The sequence below is a fragment of the Lepisma saccharinum genome, chromosome 3, assembly GCF_977018435.1.
Source record: "Lepisma saccharinum chromosome 3, izLepSacc3.1, whole genome shotgun sequence".
In the NCBI taxonomy this organism is placed as follows: Eukaryota; Metazoa; Arthropoda; class Insecta; order Zygentoma; family Lepismatidae; genus Lepisma; species Lepisma saccharinum.
This window is the reverse complement of record NC_139231.1, coordinates 122,575,883-122,592,349: the sequence shown is the minus strand read 5'-3', so window position 1 is coordinate 122,592,349 and position 16,467 is coordinate 122,575,883. Positions and strand designations below refer to the sequence as shown.

The 16,467-nt window shown below is 37.9% G+C and overlaps 2 protein-coding genes across 5 annotated transcripts in view; one reads left to right on the top strand and one right to left on the bottom strand.

The window, feature by feature from the left end:
• LOC145985382 (methyl farnesoate epoxidase-like) overlaps positions 1-16,467 on the top strand; it is a 287,065-nt gene that overhangs the window by 184,138 nt on the left and 86,460 nt on the right. For 3 of the 4 annotated variants that reach the window (XM_083119344.1, XM_083119343.1, XM_083119346.1), the window contains exons 1-2: positions 14,542-14,574; positions 16,166-16,261. In XM_083119344.1, the coding sequence (XP_082975470.1) occupies positions 14,559-14,574; positions 16,166-16,261 (112 nt within the window). In that variant the 5' untranslated portion in view covers positions 14,542-14,558. Of the gene's footprint in view, positions 1-14,541; positions 14,575-16,165; positions 16,262-16,467 lie in introns of those variants that run through there. The other variant, XM_083119345.1, reaches the window with a different exon arrangement.
• LOC145985986 (large ribosomal subunit protein eL39) lies at positions 65-11,869 on the bottom strand. The gene is made up of 3 exons (XM_083120147.1): positions 11,735-11,869; positions 7,766-7,869; positions 65-168 (listed from the first exon to the last, which is right to left on the bottom strand). Exons 1-3 carry the CDS (start codon positions 11,735-11,737, stop codon positions 120-122), a joined length of 156 nt encoding a protein of 51 aa, XP_082976273.1. The 5' UTR covers positions 11,738-11,869; the 3' UTR covers positions 65-119.

Sequence of the window (16,467 nt, the reverse complement as noted above, 5' to 3'; positions counted from 1 at the left end):
TGACTACATCTGGAGCACATTAAGAGCAAAAGTCATGGACCTATAATTTGAAAATAATAGAAAATTTAAGATACATGACGCCTTTTATTGTTCCTTGTTACACCCGTCCATCATCACATTTACAATTTTAGCTTCGTTCTTCTCCAGTGACGCCTCTTGGCATTGTATCTGAAAAAATAAAGAAGAAATGATCAATGGAAGAATTCTCTGTGTGAATCAAAAATATGGCAGGAGCTCATTAAAAGATCCACATACTACATGAGAATTTCCATACCAATTGAAAATGAGACATGCGTGTCTAAACATATAGTATTCAAAGGACCAACTTACCAGTGCTACAATATGTGTGGCATGACATAGATTACAGTATCAACAAGAATCACATGACACCAGTGGCGGCGATTAGGGGGGCAGTTGCCCCACAAATTTAGCCACTTTTGGCCCCGCACTATGCTAAATCTTATCTACAAAGGGAAATATGCTGTCTTTGACCCCCTAGTTTTGGCACCTTTCAGTTTGGTCCCCTAAAAATGTAAAAATTTAGGTTCCAGTGTTCTAGAAAAATACGTAAAACAACAATATGGTTGTATTCCTTTACAGATTGTTTGTACAAATATTGGCAAAAATCATCGAAAAAAAAGTGGCTATGATGCAGGTAAAAAGATTTCAGGAATAAAGAATTTGATTCGATCATTCAGTTTCTCTTCACTACATCTTTGCTTCTCTGTAAATTCATAAACTTCCAATTTGCACATCTATTATGGGACAAGGACAATGCTAATTCCTAACTCTGCTGGTATTCTAATGTAACATTATTGCTTACAGTATCCATGCATGAGATCACTGAGCTGTTCAAACATTCACAAAGATTATGGCTACAGAAACACAGTTAAGTTTGTTTCACTTTTAGTACTAATGCCAAGGTAAATAAGATTGAACTGAACAACTGTGTTAGAAACGGAGCTTCCATTTTCTTCTGGAACTGCTGGGTGCAGGCAGGACTTTTTCCTTGGTGATCTAACCTTTGATAAAGTGTGTTGAAAAACTGTTATGGAAAATATAAACATTTAATGTACCTGCCACTATGTATAGAAATTGTAACGACTGCAGTCGTTATATTTTGCCAAAATTCTATCAAATATATTAAAGTCAGAGGAGAAAATTTATGGTTTTTACAGTTATTTTGCACAAAATGTGGGTAAAATTTTACGAGGAACATCAAGAATTATGCTAAATGTACATTATTTCACAACTTAGTAGATGGAAAATGGATTTAGTATATAATTTTATTTCACTAATAAGCAAATCTTGGTAACTCAACATTATAAAAAATAATGTTCCTACATATAAGGCATACGATACAACATTTCTGGTTTCGATTCAGTTACACTCCCTTGTATAATGTGAAAATAAGCAAGAGTAAATCAACAACAGTTAATGCAATTTCTGGATTCAGCACCCCAATTTCTACAAATATGTATTACTTTTCTTTCTGTAAAAAATGCATTGGGGAGCCCTGGTCCACGTAAACCCATTGTCATTGCTGGCTGAGGATGCTGAATGATCAGCTTACACTATATCCAGCAAAGGTTCCAGGTTAGAGTCTGAACATGGGCACTTCTTTGTCACTCTCTCTTCAAGATTAATATCAAGCTGAACTAATGCTGAATACACCAATGTTCAAACTGTCTATACCTAAAGTACACGAATGTTCTAATAAAAACAGCAGTTGATGTTGGCATGCAAGGGTAGACAAAAATAAAAATAATTCAGGTGCCACCTCCTTTTCCCCAGGAGCCAGCAATTGTTTGTTCAAAATACATGAATCCAACTAAGATAATCATGATATATAATATTAAAACATTTAACAATTTGTTAATCAATACAAAATTGAATTCAAAGTAATTAATTCTCGCACCAGAGTGGCCTTCCCACAGAAGGCTGTACCAGTAACAACGCAATATATTCTAAATTCTAATATGTGGCTGACTTTACCATATCGCTGCAGATTATAAATACAGCTAACAACAATGCAAAAATTTATAATGGCATGTTTATTTTATTTCATTTAAAGATACATGTCAAACAGAAAACACACAAATTAAAAAAAAAAACACATACAGTACTTACTTACGTGAAATTTAGAAATTTCGTATTTTGGCGTTGAATAATTTAATAGTTAAATCCTATAATAGTTTTTCTTGTAATTACACATTGCTTGCATTGTAGAATTATTTTCTTGTAGTTTACGGTTATTTTACAATTCAGAACATTCTCGAATAACAAAAATATATTTTTAATTTTTTTCCTGAGAGCAGAAAGACTATGTTCTAATAATAAGGATATCAAAAATGAAGAAGAAAGGCTTCTTAATATAGCAAAAGAAAATGGCTTTCACACTAACAGAATAAACCAAATCACGAAACAAGTCGCAAGAAAACTAAAGGAAAAGAGAAATACAGACAAAGATGAAAAATCTGTTGAAAAGAAATTTGTGTGCATTCCATTCCACAAGTGATTCTCACATAAAATTGCAAAAAAATTTACAAGATTTAATTTCAAAATTGTAGATCACCAAGAAGTTTGGAATGTACATTCAATGAATTCAAAATGAGAAAAACTACCAGATGTGAAAACCACAGGAATATATAATATAAGTTGTTCATGTTCAAAGGATTATGTAGGACAAACGGCAAGGAAAATGACAATAAGATGGCATGAACACGACTTGGACATTATAAATCTAAACCCAAGAACGGGTTTATCAGCTCACATTATCGAAGAGAACCATTTGATTAAAAAGAGAAGGGTTTTAAAAAGATTGACGGGAAATAGAGCGTTGAATGTCTGGGAAGCACTGGAATAAATTAAATAATGAAAATGGTAACATAGATCCAGTATGGAGTTTTCTTTTTCACAAATGGAGTAAGCCACCATCTTTAAAATTTAATGTAACAGAATACATCAAGAAACCTTGTGAAAACAATGATCACTTTGAATTACCTGGTGATATTTGGGATTCATAATTTTAAATAAAAAATAAAACAGACTGCTTCTTTTCACAGTTAGGTTGCTATATTGACTACATCCATTATATAACGGATTCTTTTTGTTTAAAAAATTGCTAACCATTGTTGTAAATGTATCTCAAGTCAAGATAAAAATAAATGCCTGATGAAGGGAGCGTGTTTTCTCCTGAACACAAGAACTACAAGAAAATAAACCCTATTAATTTCAAAGATCCTCTGTATTCATTCATTAAGGGTACGGCATCTGGAGCAGGGATGGTACCGCGTCACTGTTATTTCCGCATTTCCTTCCGTATGAAAGGTGTTGAATTCATGATGGATGCAGTAAACGCAGTTTAAAATTACTTAAGTGAAATTTAGAAATTTATATCCTATTTATGACGTGATACCATCTCCGCTCCAGAGGCCGTACCCTTAGTGAATGAAGACAGAGGATCTTCGAAATTAATAGGATTTACCTATTAAATTGTGCAATGCGGAAATACGAATTCCTAAATTTCACGTAAGTAATTTTAAACCATGTTTACCGCATCCATCATGAATACATACAGTACATGTTATTTCAAAACAAAGTAATGGAAATTTCCATAACTAAACCTGAAATATTTTTAAAAATACTTCTACTACTCTCGCCAAGTGAAAACGTTATCCAATGAAGTCATAGACTGAAATTAACTTACCATATCTTCTGCAAACAGATCGGATCCTGTGTGAAAACATGCCAGGTAAGCAATGTGTGTATGACCTTGGCTGGAGAGATTCAAGGCATGATTATCGTGATCACATGAGGAATACTTTTCACAGAAATTCTGTAAAGTTGTGAAATGCAAATTTTCTCACTGCAAGAAAGCTTCGCATATGCTTTTCTTAACACATGCGAATGTTTGCCTGATATCTTCCTGCACTGCCGGATGATGTCAAGTTGAATATCATCCACTGGGAAGGATGTTATACTTTGCATCCTTTGGGAATTATACAGTGTACTTTCCACCTCTTCCTTACATTGTAAATTTGAGATAACTATTTTACAGAACACTTTTTTTTATGTACAAGTCAATGGAGGTATGCGCCATTACCTATTAAAAATTGATCAACGTCTTAATCTCAGAGAAACGTCTCATTCGTTTATTTTCCACATTGGTACTTACATATTCTGCATTGCTGAGGATTCATGGAGGTGGGATTTTGCTCTTTTCACGAAAATAATCTCAATTTTCCACATATCGAGTAATTCATGTTCATTCGTTTTTCGCTTGCGTTACACACAATATGGAGGAGAAATCTTGACTAGCATTGTCGATCAGTGGGTATGCAGTGTTTCCAACCTTCTTCACCGAAAAATACATACTTCCGTGTTACTGATTTTGTATTATTTTTCCAGGTTCAAAAACACCACGAACAGCTCCACGAACCATTCATGGCAAGGTTAGGTTAGGCAAACATACAGTGCTCAAAAAAAGTTTTGCATATTCAGGGTTTGTGATCATTTTATTGTACTAGATACATGGAATCATATTCAAGAGTACAGGAGAGACATACAAACAGAAAGAAAACAGTGCAGCCATGCAGAAGAAACAAAATCACACCAGAAGCACAAGATTGAAAATGTGGGATGTGAAACAAAAGAAAGGCAATGCAATACCGTGTACCTACGGCTCACAGGCATGCTTGGGATCAACAGATGGGAGTTTAGTACCATGTATAGCCACCTCGAGCCCGAAGGCATGCTTGAACACGACGGGTCATGCTAAGGATAAGAGCATTCAACTTTTCATGAGGAAGACTGTCCCACTCTTGAATGGCAGCCTCCCGCAATTGCACCTTGTTCACAGGAGGATTTTCGCGGCTGATATTTGCTTGCTTCAGTTGTCCCCATGCATGTTCCACACAGTTTATGTCTGGAGAATACTCCGGCCACACCATGTGTCGAATGCTATGCATATCAAGGAACTCTGAACCACTATGGCTTGATGTGGTCGAGCGTTATCATCCATCCCCCACAGTTGTAGAGAAACCTGCTACCACGGGTTCAAGAATAACATTTCTGCACATCAGACCAGTCATGTAACCCTGGAGAGAAATCAGGGGCGTACGTCGACCAAACATGATTCTACCCCAAAACATGGAGTCCCCCCGCTGCTCGTGACGTTCCTGGATGAAGGGCTTGTTCAATCTCTCATCTGATTGTCTCCAAAACCCTTATGCTTTTGCTTAATGGGTGCAAATTGATGGTGACCTCGTCTGTAAAGAGCGTGTGCTCCTACTGTTCTTGACTCCATTCGCTGTGTATTGTTGCCCACCTTACAAGGTCTCTCTTATGGTGTGGTTTCAGAGGAACCTTGGGTATGGGTCTTCTTGACATCAATCCTTCCTCATGAAGTCGACTCCGTACTGTCTGATTGGAAATATTCGCTCCTGAGGCCCTCCGCCGATCCTGGCACAAACTGTTAGCAGTTGCAGTGGGTATACGACGTGCTGCAATCACCATGTACCGATCTTCCCTGCATGTTGTTTCGCGTCCTTGGTCGATGAACAACTGATTGTGTCTCCCCGAACTTTTTCCACACTCGAAAGACATCACTTTGGCTCACTCCAACATGTCAGCGACGTCCACTTGGCGATATCCCTCTTGCAGCAGCGTTACAATTTGAATGCGGTCCGTAGCAGAAATGGTTCCTCGAGGCATGTTGCCCTTCATTTTCCACCCGCTGTCTGTGCAGTTTCCAACTCACAGGTGCAGATAAGACATGGACAATGCCTCCCATCGGGCTGCTTTAAAATCTTCTCATGGATCATGTGGCAACTACTTCCCTCTATCGGCTGAATATCAAACTCACTTGGGGAATTATGTCATTTTCTATCTCGGGCATTGCTCACATAATGAACATTGTATACCTTTTGGGGATATCGCGATTCATAATCCGATCATAATATGCAAAACTTTTTTTGAGCACTGTAGTTAAAATTGTTATTCTACATCAGAAAAATTCAAGATAATACATAGTTACAAAACCGCATCATTGGAAACACTGCCCGGGGGTTACATAATCAAACACACACAACATTTGGTTCACGTAGTGGAAGGACATAGAGGCAACAGCTTTTGTGCATTGGAGAGACATTAATTTTGAAAAATACATGATTTACCAGACAAATTAAACGATTGGGAAAAAAACACTTCCACGACCTTTCAAAAAAAATTATTGAAGAAATACGTTATCGGAGATGAAAACTTTACCAAAAATGAAATATTAGGATAATTCTGTTGTACAAACTTTATGGAATACTGATGTTCTTTTGTCTTGTTACTGGTTACTATGATGATGGTAGATAAATGGTAAATACAGTCCTATGTCAAATGACATTTGTCGATTCCCTTACTTAATATCAAATTACCAACTGCCACACTAGGTGACAGTTGCAAAAGCAACCTGGGGCACGTTAAGTATCTCAGCGATGATCGCTGAGCAGACAGATCATTTACTTGATGGTGTATGCTCATTGATCTGCCTCTCAAAACAATGATGGGTGGTAACCAAACATTTTTCCCCAAACGTTATTCGAAATTTTTACACACCGGCACAACTTTGCAAAAACTACGGTGTTAATTTTTGTAATAAGAAAAACACTTCATTAATATAATTACAAACATGGAATTTTTTTCACCTCCTGTTACTTGAACTTCCTCCGTAATTAAACCAGGTGGCAAGCCATTAATCACAAATACCACCACCATGTCACAAAACGATATGTGGCTTAAAACCTGTGGCGAGCAAGGCTCAAGCTCGTTCAGAGAGCAAGTAAGCAGAGCTCAATGAACAACGCTTACTTGACCATCAACTAGCTGAGTGATCACTTTGCTCGCTGAGTGCTCAGATACTTTACGTGCCCCTGGCAATACCGCCAGCACAAACATTTTCTTGGTTGGATATATCTAAATCTTTTTGTGAAAAAGTTACACTCCAAATCAAATAGACATGCTAATCACACAGAATTAAAAATCTCACGAAAAACAAATATAGGTAACAATTTCATACAGGTGTGATGGATTTCTTACTTTTAACAGGAGAAAGTACTTACGCAAATCATGTTCTGTAGCATTGTGGAAGTTTGTAAATGTAGTTTTGATCCATTTTAATGCAAATGCATGTTGTTTTCTGCGACAATCTCTGTCTGACACGCTGTTGCTACTGCTGCCATTTGCTTTCTGCACGAGAGCACAATGTTTTGTTTCTTAGATGACGTAAACCCCATAGTCAGTGTTTCAAACCTCACCATGCTTTCACTATAACATGACGCGTCGAGTATTTTTAATTTTTTAAACTATGCTTGCCTAACCTAACCTTACGGAAAATGGTTGTGGGGCTAACGTCAATGGTTTGTGGGGTTAACGTGAATGATTTGTGGGGCTAACGTCAATGGTTTGCAAGGTATTAGCATAATTTCAAATCCGGGCATGAAAATAGGTATTTTTCGGTGAACAAGGTTTCAACACTGCATAAATCGAGATGAACCTGTACGCTATCGCCATAATGTGTGTTACAGAATCGAAATATCGAGTAACAGTAAGTACTCGTAAATGTAAGAAATAGACATTATTTTCATTAGAAATTCATTGTTTCACCTAAAGAAATCTTCCGCAATGCAGAATACTATGTTAGTAATGTAAAAATGTGCGAAATATATGATTTATAGGTGTCACACCCATACGAAAGTAGCACTCAAATGTAAACTACCTGATAGTATTTCCGGTTTTCATTCTGACCCATTGAGGAATGGGCCTGTTCTGGTTCATTTTCTTCGATAGTTTCCGCTTGATCCTGAATGTCTTGTGGGAAGCCTGTAAAGTAAAAGAAAATGGAATTACATAAACAGACATATGAATTATCCACGGATGCCCCGCTTACTTGGTCCTAAAATACTAAAGTGCCACTAATCTTGTTACCAACAACATGCTTCATTTATTCCGATAGGTAACTTTCATTATTATAAAAAGAGTTATTAGTGGAGTCACTCCTACCAAAGGTTGTTTTTCTGTGCAGCCATAAATAACAAGAGATAGAAATTTTTGTAAGTGGCTAGTAAGGCACAACACTTCTTGCACAGCAACAAAACATACGTTCATACACACATTCTTTTATGAAGCAGTGTACGATTGAATATAATAGAATAAATCTATTCTTCATTTTTCACTTGCAATAATTATACATAATTACATTTTCAAGTTGCCTATTGATTAGTCACTTCACATACATACCTACTTTCAAAAGTTAAGATTAAATATAGTAGAGACAATCATGGGTAGGAGCAGTCGTATTATAAATGAAATGTGGCAGGTAAGTTTTACACATATAGCAAGGGGCAGGTGTGGGATGGATTTCAAAGCTGTCTTTATGATTCAAAAGTAAAAAACAATATGCAAAAATAGATTAAAATGATGTAAATTACAGAAAATATTAAATATATTATACATACTTAATAAAAATAGGACACAAACTGCAGATGTTAAAAAAAAAACTACAATTATTTTCTTCGTCGTCTCTATAACATGTTTTGAAAACTTTGTTAGGGAAATAGGTCAGATAAAGTGAAAACACATTTCTTCAAATTTACAGGAGAAAAGACAGGAAACTACTTATGGAATCGAGTTCCTGTGGACTTTTGGAAGCTGGGAATAGTGTTTTTTCCATTCGTGCAACTTATTCGGCCGGTAAATAATGTAATTTTCGACATTAATGTATCTCCGTTGCACGATAGCTCGTGCCACCATTACCGTCAACCACGTGAATCAAATGTTCCGTGCATTCGATTATGTAACCACCTGTCAGTGTAGCAACCACGCAGTAGTTTTACAAGATGACGTGTGAGGTTTTTTTTTGTAATTTAATTTTCTGTTTGCCTAACCTAACTGAATCTAACCTAACCTTCCATGAATGGTTTGTGGATCAATTTTCACTTAAAAAACCGGTACTACTTTACTATACCAGACACACCTATCAATGATTTATTTTGCAATTTTTTACATTGCTAACGTACTATTCTGCATTGCGGAACATTTATTTAGGTGAAATAATGAATTTCTAAGGAAAATAATGTCTATTTCTTACATTAACGAGTACTTACTGTTGTTCCTTATTTCCCACAAACCATCCACGGGTAGCCCCAAAAACGGTAACACTTTACTATACCTGAGACAGATTTCTTCAAATTTACAGGAGAAAGTACTTACGCAAATCATTTTCTGTAGCGTTGTTGATGTTCGGGAATGTAATTTTGATTCATTTTAATGCGAATGCATGTGGTTTTGTACAAAAATCTATTTCAGCTATTGCTGCTGCCGCCATTTGCTTCCTGCATGAGAGCACAATACGCTCTCGTATTGTCCGTATATGCTAAATTGAACGAAAGGAGTGCTAATGGAACCAAACCTAACCTAGTAGGCATACCTCGTCCCCGTGATGGTTTGTGGGGCTATCGTGAATTTTTGGGCTAACGTCAATGGTTTTTCTGGCTCAAGGAACGATCAACGGTAAGCTATCGCCATGTTGTGGGTATGAGTTTACAATACCGGACCACTCTCCAATTTCTATAAAATTTCGCCTACTTACTAATTTCGGTGTCCTGATGACGTAACTGTAGTTCATATTTGGCGGTCGCTTGTTAAAATTGTACATTTACGTCTAGAAATTGTAAAATAACCTTGCGATTTACCACGCTCATTGTCCCTACACAGCAATTCGGAACCATCTTTATTTCGCAATTCGTTAATGGTCTTCCTTTATGCACAACAATCTTGCTGACGTAAGACGAGGAATGCCTACGAGGTTAGGTTAGGCATGTTAGGTTAGGTTCCATTAGCATAAATACAAAGAAAAATTAATATTTTAGCTACGAGAACTATATCTTGTCTTGCCTGTTGATTTCTTCATGTTGGAAAAATGGCGTCTTCCGTGGAGCTATTGTTCTTATGGTAGGGTTACGTTACGTTAAGAAAACATAGTTTATTTCGTTTTTTTCTCGATTTCCATACTTGACCGCCAATTATTACATGCAGATTCGTGTTTAGGAGTTCACAATTAGTGAGTAGAAGACATTTCATAAAAATTGGAGAGTGGTCCGGTATTGTAAACTCGTTCCCATGTTGTGTGTGGAAAGAAACAAGAACAGTAAGTACTCGTAAATGTAAGAAATATACATTACTTTCCTAACAAATTCAATTATTTCACCTAAATAAGTGTTCCGGAATGCAGAATAGTACGTTAGCAATGTAAAAAAGTGCGAAAGAAATGACTCCCAGGTGTCTCAGGTATAGTAAAGTAGTACCAGTTTTTTTTATAATTATGCTAATGGAACCTAACCTAACAGGCCTAACCTAACCACGTAGGCATTCATCGTCTCACGTCTGACGTCAATATTCAAGGTTGGAAGGAAGAGAATTACGAAAGAAAGATGGTTCCGACCCGAATGGGTGTCACTTATCGCACAACACTGTAGCAACATTGTGTTCTGACGTCACAGGAAAGTTTTTTTCCATGTTAGGCAATACAAAGGTAACGCGTCTGTTAGCGAAAATATTATTTTTTCTTTGTATTTATGCTAATGGAACCTAACCTAACAGGCCTAACCTAACCACGTAGGCATTCCTCGTCTGACGTCAATATTCAATGTTGCAAGATGGTTGTGCGTAAAGGAAGAGCATTAACGAATTGCGAAAGAAAGATGGTTCCGAATTGCGAAAGGAAGATGGACAATGAACGTGGTAAATCGCAAGGTTATTTCACAAGTTCTACACGTAAATGCGACGTATTAGCATAATTTCAAATAGGGGCACGAAAGTAGATATTTTCCGGTGAACGAGGTTGCACCACTGCATAAATCGACAAAACACTCTCAGAACCAGAAACCAGTATGCTATCACGGCCATAATGTGTTACAGATTCGAAACAACAAGTAACAGTAAGTACTCGTAAATAGAGAAAATAAACATTATCTTAGTTAGAAATGCATTATTTCGCCTTAAGAAATGTTCCGCTACACGTTAGCAATGTAAAGAAGTCCGAAATATATGATTCGTAGGTGTTTCACCCATACGATAATAGTACCAAAAAATCTTCTGTGAATAGTTTGTGCGGAATTTTTCGGTTCATAAGTTTGGAAACACTGCATATCAGCCATCTAACCTAACCTTCCATGAATGGTTTGTAGATCAGTTTTCGCTTAAATACCCTCTATGAATAGTTTGTGCGGCATTTTTCGGTTCATAAGTTTGGAAACACTGCATATCAGCTGACGATAGACAACGTGAGTCAAGATTTGCCCGCCATATTGTGTGTAACGAAAGCGAATTACCAACGACCAATAAATACTTGTAATGTGAAAAATTAAGCTTTTTTTCAGTGAAAAAAACATAATCCCATGCATATAAGGTAAGTACAAATGTAAATCGGAAATAAACTAGTGAAATGTGTTTTCACTATATCAGACTGTTACCGGGAAATAAATTCATGCAATGATTGGAATCTTGTTTTATACATGTGTGGCATATTTTACTGCAGAAAACGTGGAACGAGCAGTCTTTACTAACCAAACCTTTCACTCTAATTGATACACATTATTTCAACAAGAAATGGCGTAACGAAAATATTGGGAACATTTATATGCCTACACTATTTGCATATGATAGTGAAAATCGAAATATTGCTTACCATATTTACGGCTTAAGAAAAAGAACAAGTTTTCTAGTTTCTAGACCTAAATTCTCTAGCGTCAAGCACGAAGCGACACAAAAAAGGAATCACTTATGGAACAATTCACAAGCACCTTCTTCGTCAAGCCCCGCCCTTCGACTTGTGATGTTAGAAGATTTACGGGAAATTAATGCTAACGCCTGAACTTGGTAACAACTAAACGTGACGTCACGAGACGAAGGGTGGAGCTTAACCAAGAAAGGTGGGAGAGAAGTGTGCGATCAGTGATACACCCTCAAAAAGGAGACCACAGGCACGAGGCGGAAAAGAGCTGCACCACAGATTACTTCAAGGTTCCAGGCAGCAGTTGTCACTGTTAGCAGTTACTATTTAACAAAAGCTTCAATGATGTACAACAGAAAATGTATGAAAACAAATGTCTTTCAACTCTTTACTACCCCCTCTGTCCCATAATTATAGTCCGGTATGCCAAAATGGTAGTACAGGAATGACAGACGAATAGGCAGATGGAAAGCACAATTTGTATTGATCCTCGAGTAGTAATGTTATATGACTCATTCCCTTGTTTCATGTTCTTCTTCTGTATACACCAATGTCACAGTTTGAATATCGGGCATCTATTATGAGACAACAAACAAAGGTGTACTGGACAATAATTATGGGACAGAGGGAGTATTAAATAGGTCTTCTGGACGGGATGTTCTTATCACCCAACATGGAAGTTGAAATAAACGCCTGCGGCCATGGGCGTCCGCAGGAGTTTTTCCAGGGAGGGACAAGGAAGGTATTTTTTTCCAGGGGGGGTCAACATGGCATATTTTCCCCAATAATAGTGTTCATCCTTCAAAAAACGTTGCTTAAATTTGAATTTATCATGTTCGTGCAATAATTAACACATATTATTGTGGCTGAAATTAAATTATATGTGTGCAATATGTAATTTTTGGTTGACTTTAGTTTTCCAGGGGGGGGGGCACGGCTCCCCCTTGCCCCCTACCGGACGCTTATGCCTGTGGCCTTCTTTAACCCCAACACTAACCACAGGCGTTCGCACGGGCAGGGGGCAGTTGAGCTAATACTCTGACTTAGAAATTTAGTGCAGAGGAATCTTGTCAACGTTATTAAACAATTTTACGATCTTTATAATATTATGTATTTTTAAAGTGACGAAAGTTTCGAGCAACTACGGAGGGGAAGGAAGGTGCATTATTTCCTATGAAATTGAACTATCCAACATCGTTCTCGAGCAAATTTCTTGTTATTATCACCCCCACACACTTTATTCGTTACTTGTGTTACCTTTGCAGAATAAATTGCCAATACATTTGTGAGATAAATTGGGAAGGGGACAAGGACAGTTTACTTTTTCATTGTAGACAAGGATTGTTAGCCACGGTAGCTCAGTCGTTAGGGCGTCTGACTATCATACCGGAGACCCGGGTTCGATCCCCGGCGGGGGAGGGTCTGTGCGCGTCTATGCCATTAACATGCTACTATCTGCAACGTAGTTTCCCTAATTTATAATCAAGTGGATTTTTCCACCTGTTCAAGAGGCTTCGGCGCCCACCCAGCGTCGTATAAAGTGGGTACCTGGAGGAAACTCTGGGAGGTAAAGGAGGCCAGGGGCCTGGTGCTGATCAAGAAAGTGTGGGGCCCTAACTCCACACCTCCTATTCGCCTTTATGGCGAATACAAAGAACAGGGGAGCACTTTACTTTTTCTTTGTTTTTACCTTTTTGTAGATAAGGATTAAAATTAGGAGGCCATAGTGCAGGGGCAAGAAGCATTCGGGTTGCCTACACGCCTCCCTAATCGCGGTCACTGTTGGAAATGAATAAATTATGTGTAGTTGTTTTGAATCTGGTGCACGATACCATGCTTATGAAAGTAGTCTCCGAACCATCGAGAGGAGCAATAAAGGAGGGGAGAGGAAAGAACGTTAGTGCCAGGGAAGATTTCTAATACAGTGATTTCGGTGGGTCTGGGCACACTCTGTATACGCCCTGTTTCATACCCATCAATACAATAAAAGAGTAAGATGAAATGAGTTTTTATTTCTCCGTATGAACTTCTATCATGGTTTTTGCCCACCCGCCTTTAATCAGAGGGTCTGTGCACGCCTATGACATTAACAACGTAGTTTCCCTAATTTATGGGTCAATTTTGTTATTTAGCGTGGCTTTTCTTTCATCTTTGGCTAATCGAGACGATTTGCCAAAAGTAATGGAGGGACTCCCGAAGAACATTCATGCCCAGGGCGGGATTCGAACCCGGGAGCCCTGGCGAAGAGGATTTGCAGAAAACATATTTGTTATCCTATGCTACCACATTATAAATAAATTTCCTCCTTTCCCATGACGGTTTCATGTAGGTAAAAATAGAGTAATGAATTTGAATTAGAATTAGAATTTAAAAATTTGGGTGCGTCAGCACTAAGGCTATTTTGCACCCGTCACATTATACGGCGTCCAGCCCCTTATCGTTACACAGAACAACTCTAACGTTGCATAACTAAAATCATAAAATATTAAAATCTTCTGACTTTCGTTAAAAGCTGAGGCTGTAAAGGAGCACTCAGCACAAATAAGGACAAAGCACAGGACAACACAAAGAAAATTATACTGGCTATGGGGCCAGTCGCCAGAGCCTCGTTAGGCTGCAGTCCAGGGTGTACTACGTGGAAGTAAGGTTGACTATTGGGTGCACTACGTGGAAGGAGCACCCCTTACACCCCCCGTCCAATGAACAATTAACAAACCTAACTAAATATACATGTATACATCTTGTGGTTTGATGAAGTACTACATCAATACATAAGTTTATGGGGAATTACAAAGGTATGAGACATTTTTATAGTGGTATGTTATGTACATATTTTCATATTCTTCCTCTTCAGGCACGTAGAATTTATAATTTGTTTTCTTGCTTAGTTTTCCTTCCAAATAGTTGTATATCGAATGAAACTTTATGGATAATGATGTCCTAGAAGTTTCAATGAAACATGTTCAAGCACACTCTAGACTGAGTGTAAACCACTCTATCAAATAAAATAATGCATTCCCAACATCATCAAAATATAAACCATCACTACCCCATTGCAAATAGCACTGAGCTTCTGTGTATATAACGCAGTTTAAAATAATCACTACCTGCCATCTCGAACACTCTGATGTATCATTTAAATTGTTACTCTGTATGAATAGCTACTCTATATATGATCAAATCCTCTCATAACCACTAGATTAATAACATAAATGCACAATATCTTTTATTTACGGGTATTGTGTGAATGGAGAAAGAACAAGGAATGTTGATCGCATCATTGGTTTAGTATGCAATCCTTTCTTTACACGATAAACCTCTACAATTTATGTCCTATTTATATGTCTTCGGTGGCGGCGATTAGGGAGCCAGAGGGGGCATGCCCCCACTTCTTGCCACTTTTACCCCTGCACTATGCTAAACTTTATCTACCAAGGGGAAGTAAAGTGTCCTTGCACCCCCAGTTTTGGCACCTTGCCCCCTAGTTTTCGAACCCGCCACTGTGTCTTAGATGAGCAGAATCAACTAATATTCGTATGTCCAGGATTGGGACGGTAAGTAAATTTGTTTTTAATTCGTTACCTCGGGAATGAAAAAGCTGAAAGGTTGTTGTTTTTGTTTATTTTGCTTAACTTTTCTGCCACTTTTGGATAATCGCGAAGATGAGGATGAGTGATGAAATTGATGAAGGGACACTCACATAAAACACTCATATCGCGATTGGAACCCGGGACCCCTGCCGTCGTAGCGCAATGTGCTAACCACTCTGCCACGGAGGCTAGCTAAAGAAAAAAAAAATAAACTACCCCGTGTATTTCAACATACAATGTTGTGGAGGTGATGTGATCAGCACCACGGTACGGCCGTCTTTACCCCATCCCCCCGTGATATCCATTTATTAGAGTCTGAATGAAGCACAGAGCAGGAACATTGCTAGAAAAACCTGAAACTCCATGTGGCAGTCAGGCGCCCTACCTACTGAATTACTACGGCTCTTGTTAATGTAAAAGTGCTACATAATATTAACAATAATAATTATTATTATTGTTAGTTGGGCCTCCGCGTTGGAGCAGTGGTAGCGTCGTCGCCTTGTAATCAAGGGGTCCAGGTTCGATACCCGGTGGAGGCACATAGTGCTTCGAATCCCACTTTAAACTGTAGGTCCAGTCCCGATTAGCCTTTCTGTGCATAAAGTGGACTTAAAACAAAAAAAAATCAATCAACATTACTGTTATACTTCATGAATTAAAGATCTGCATGCATAGATGAAACATTGCCAGTAGAAATAAATATTTCTTGTTTGCGATTACACAGTGAAAATAATCTGTATATTTGTAATAAGTATATGAGCCTTTGGTGCTAACTTTTTCACATGTTATGTTACAGGTTTGCACTCTGCCATATTCTTTGGTGTCTACGTTGTTGCCCCTGCATTATTCTTCATCTGGTGGCTCTCAAAGAAACCTAGAGGTTTCCCTCCAGGTACGTCTTAATACATTTTATTTCCTTTATTATATTGCATTTATGTGACAGGAACGGCCCAGCATGACACGAAACTCTCCAAAGGAAAAAATCATGAAAATTTCGTTATTGGTCACCCTGCCAATTGGTAAATCATTTTATATTCCCTGAAAAGTCATATAACTTAAATTCGTAAATTCATATCCCATGCACTCTCAAATTGGTCG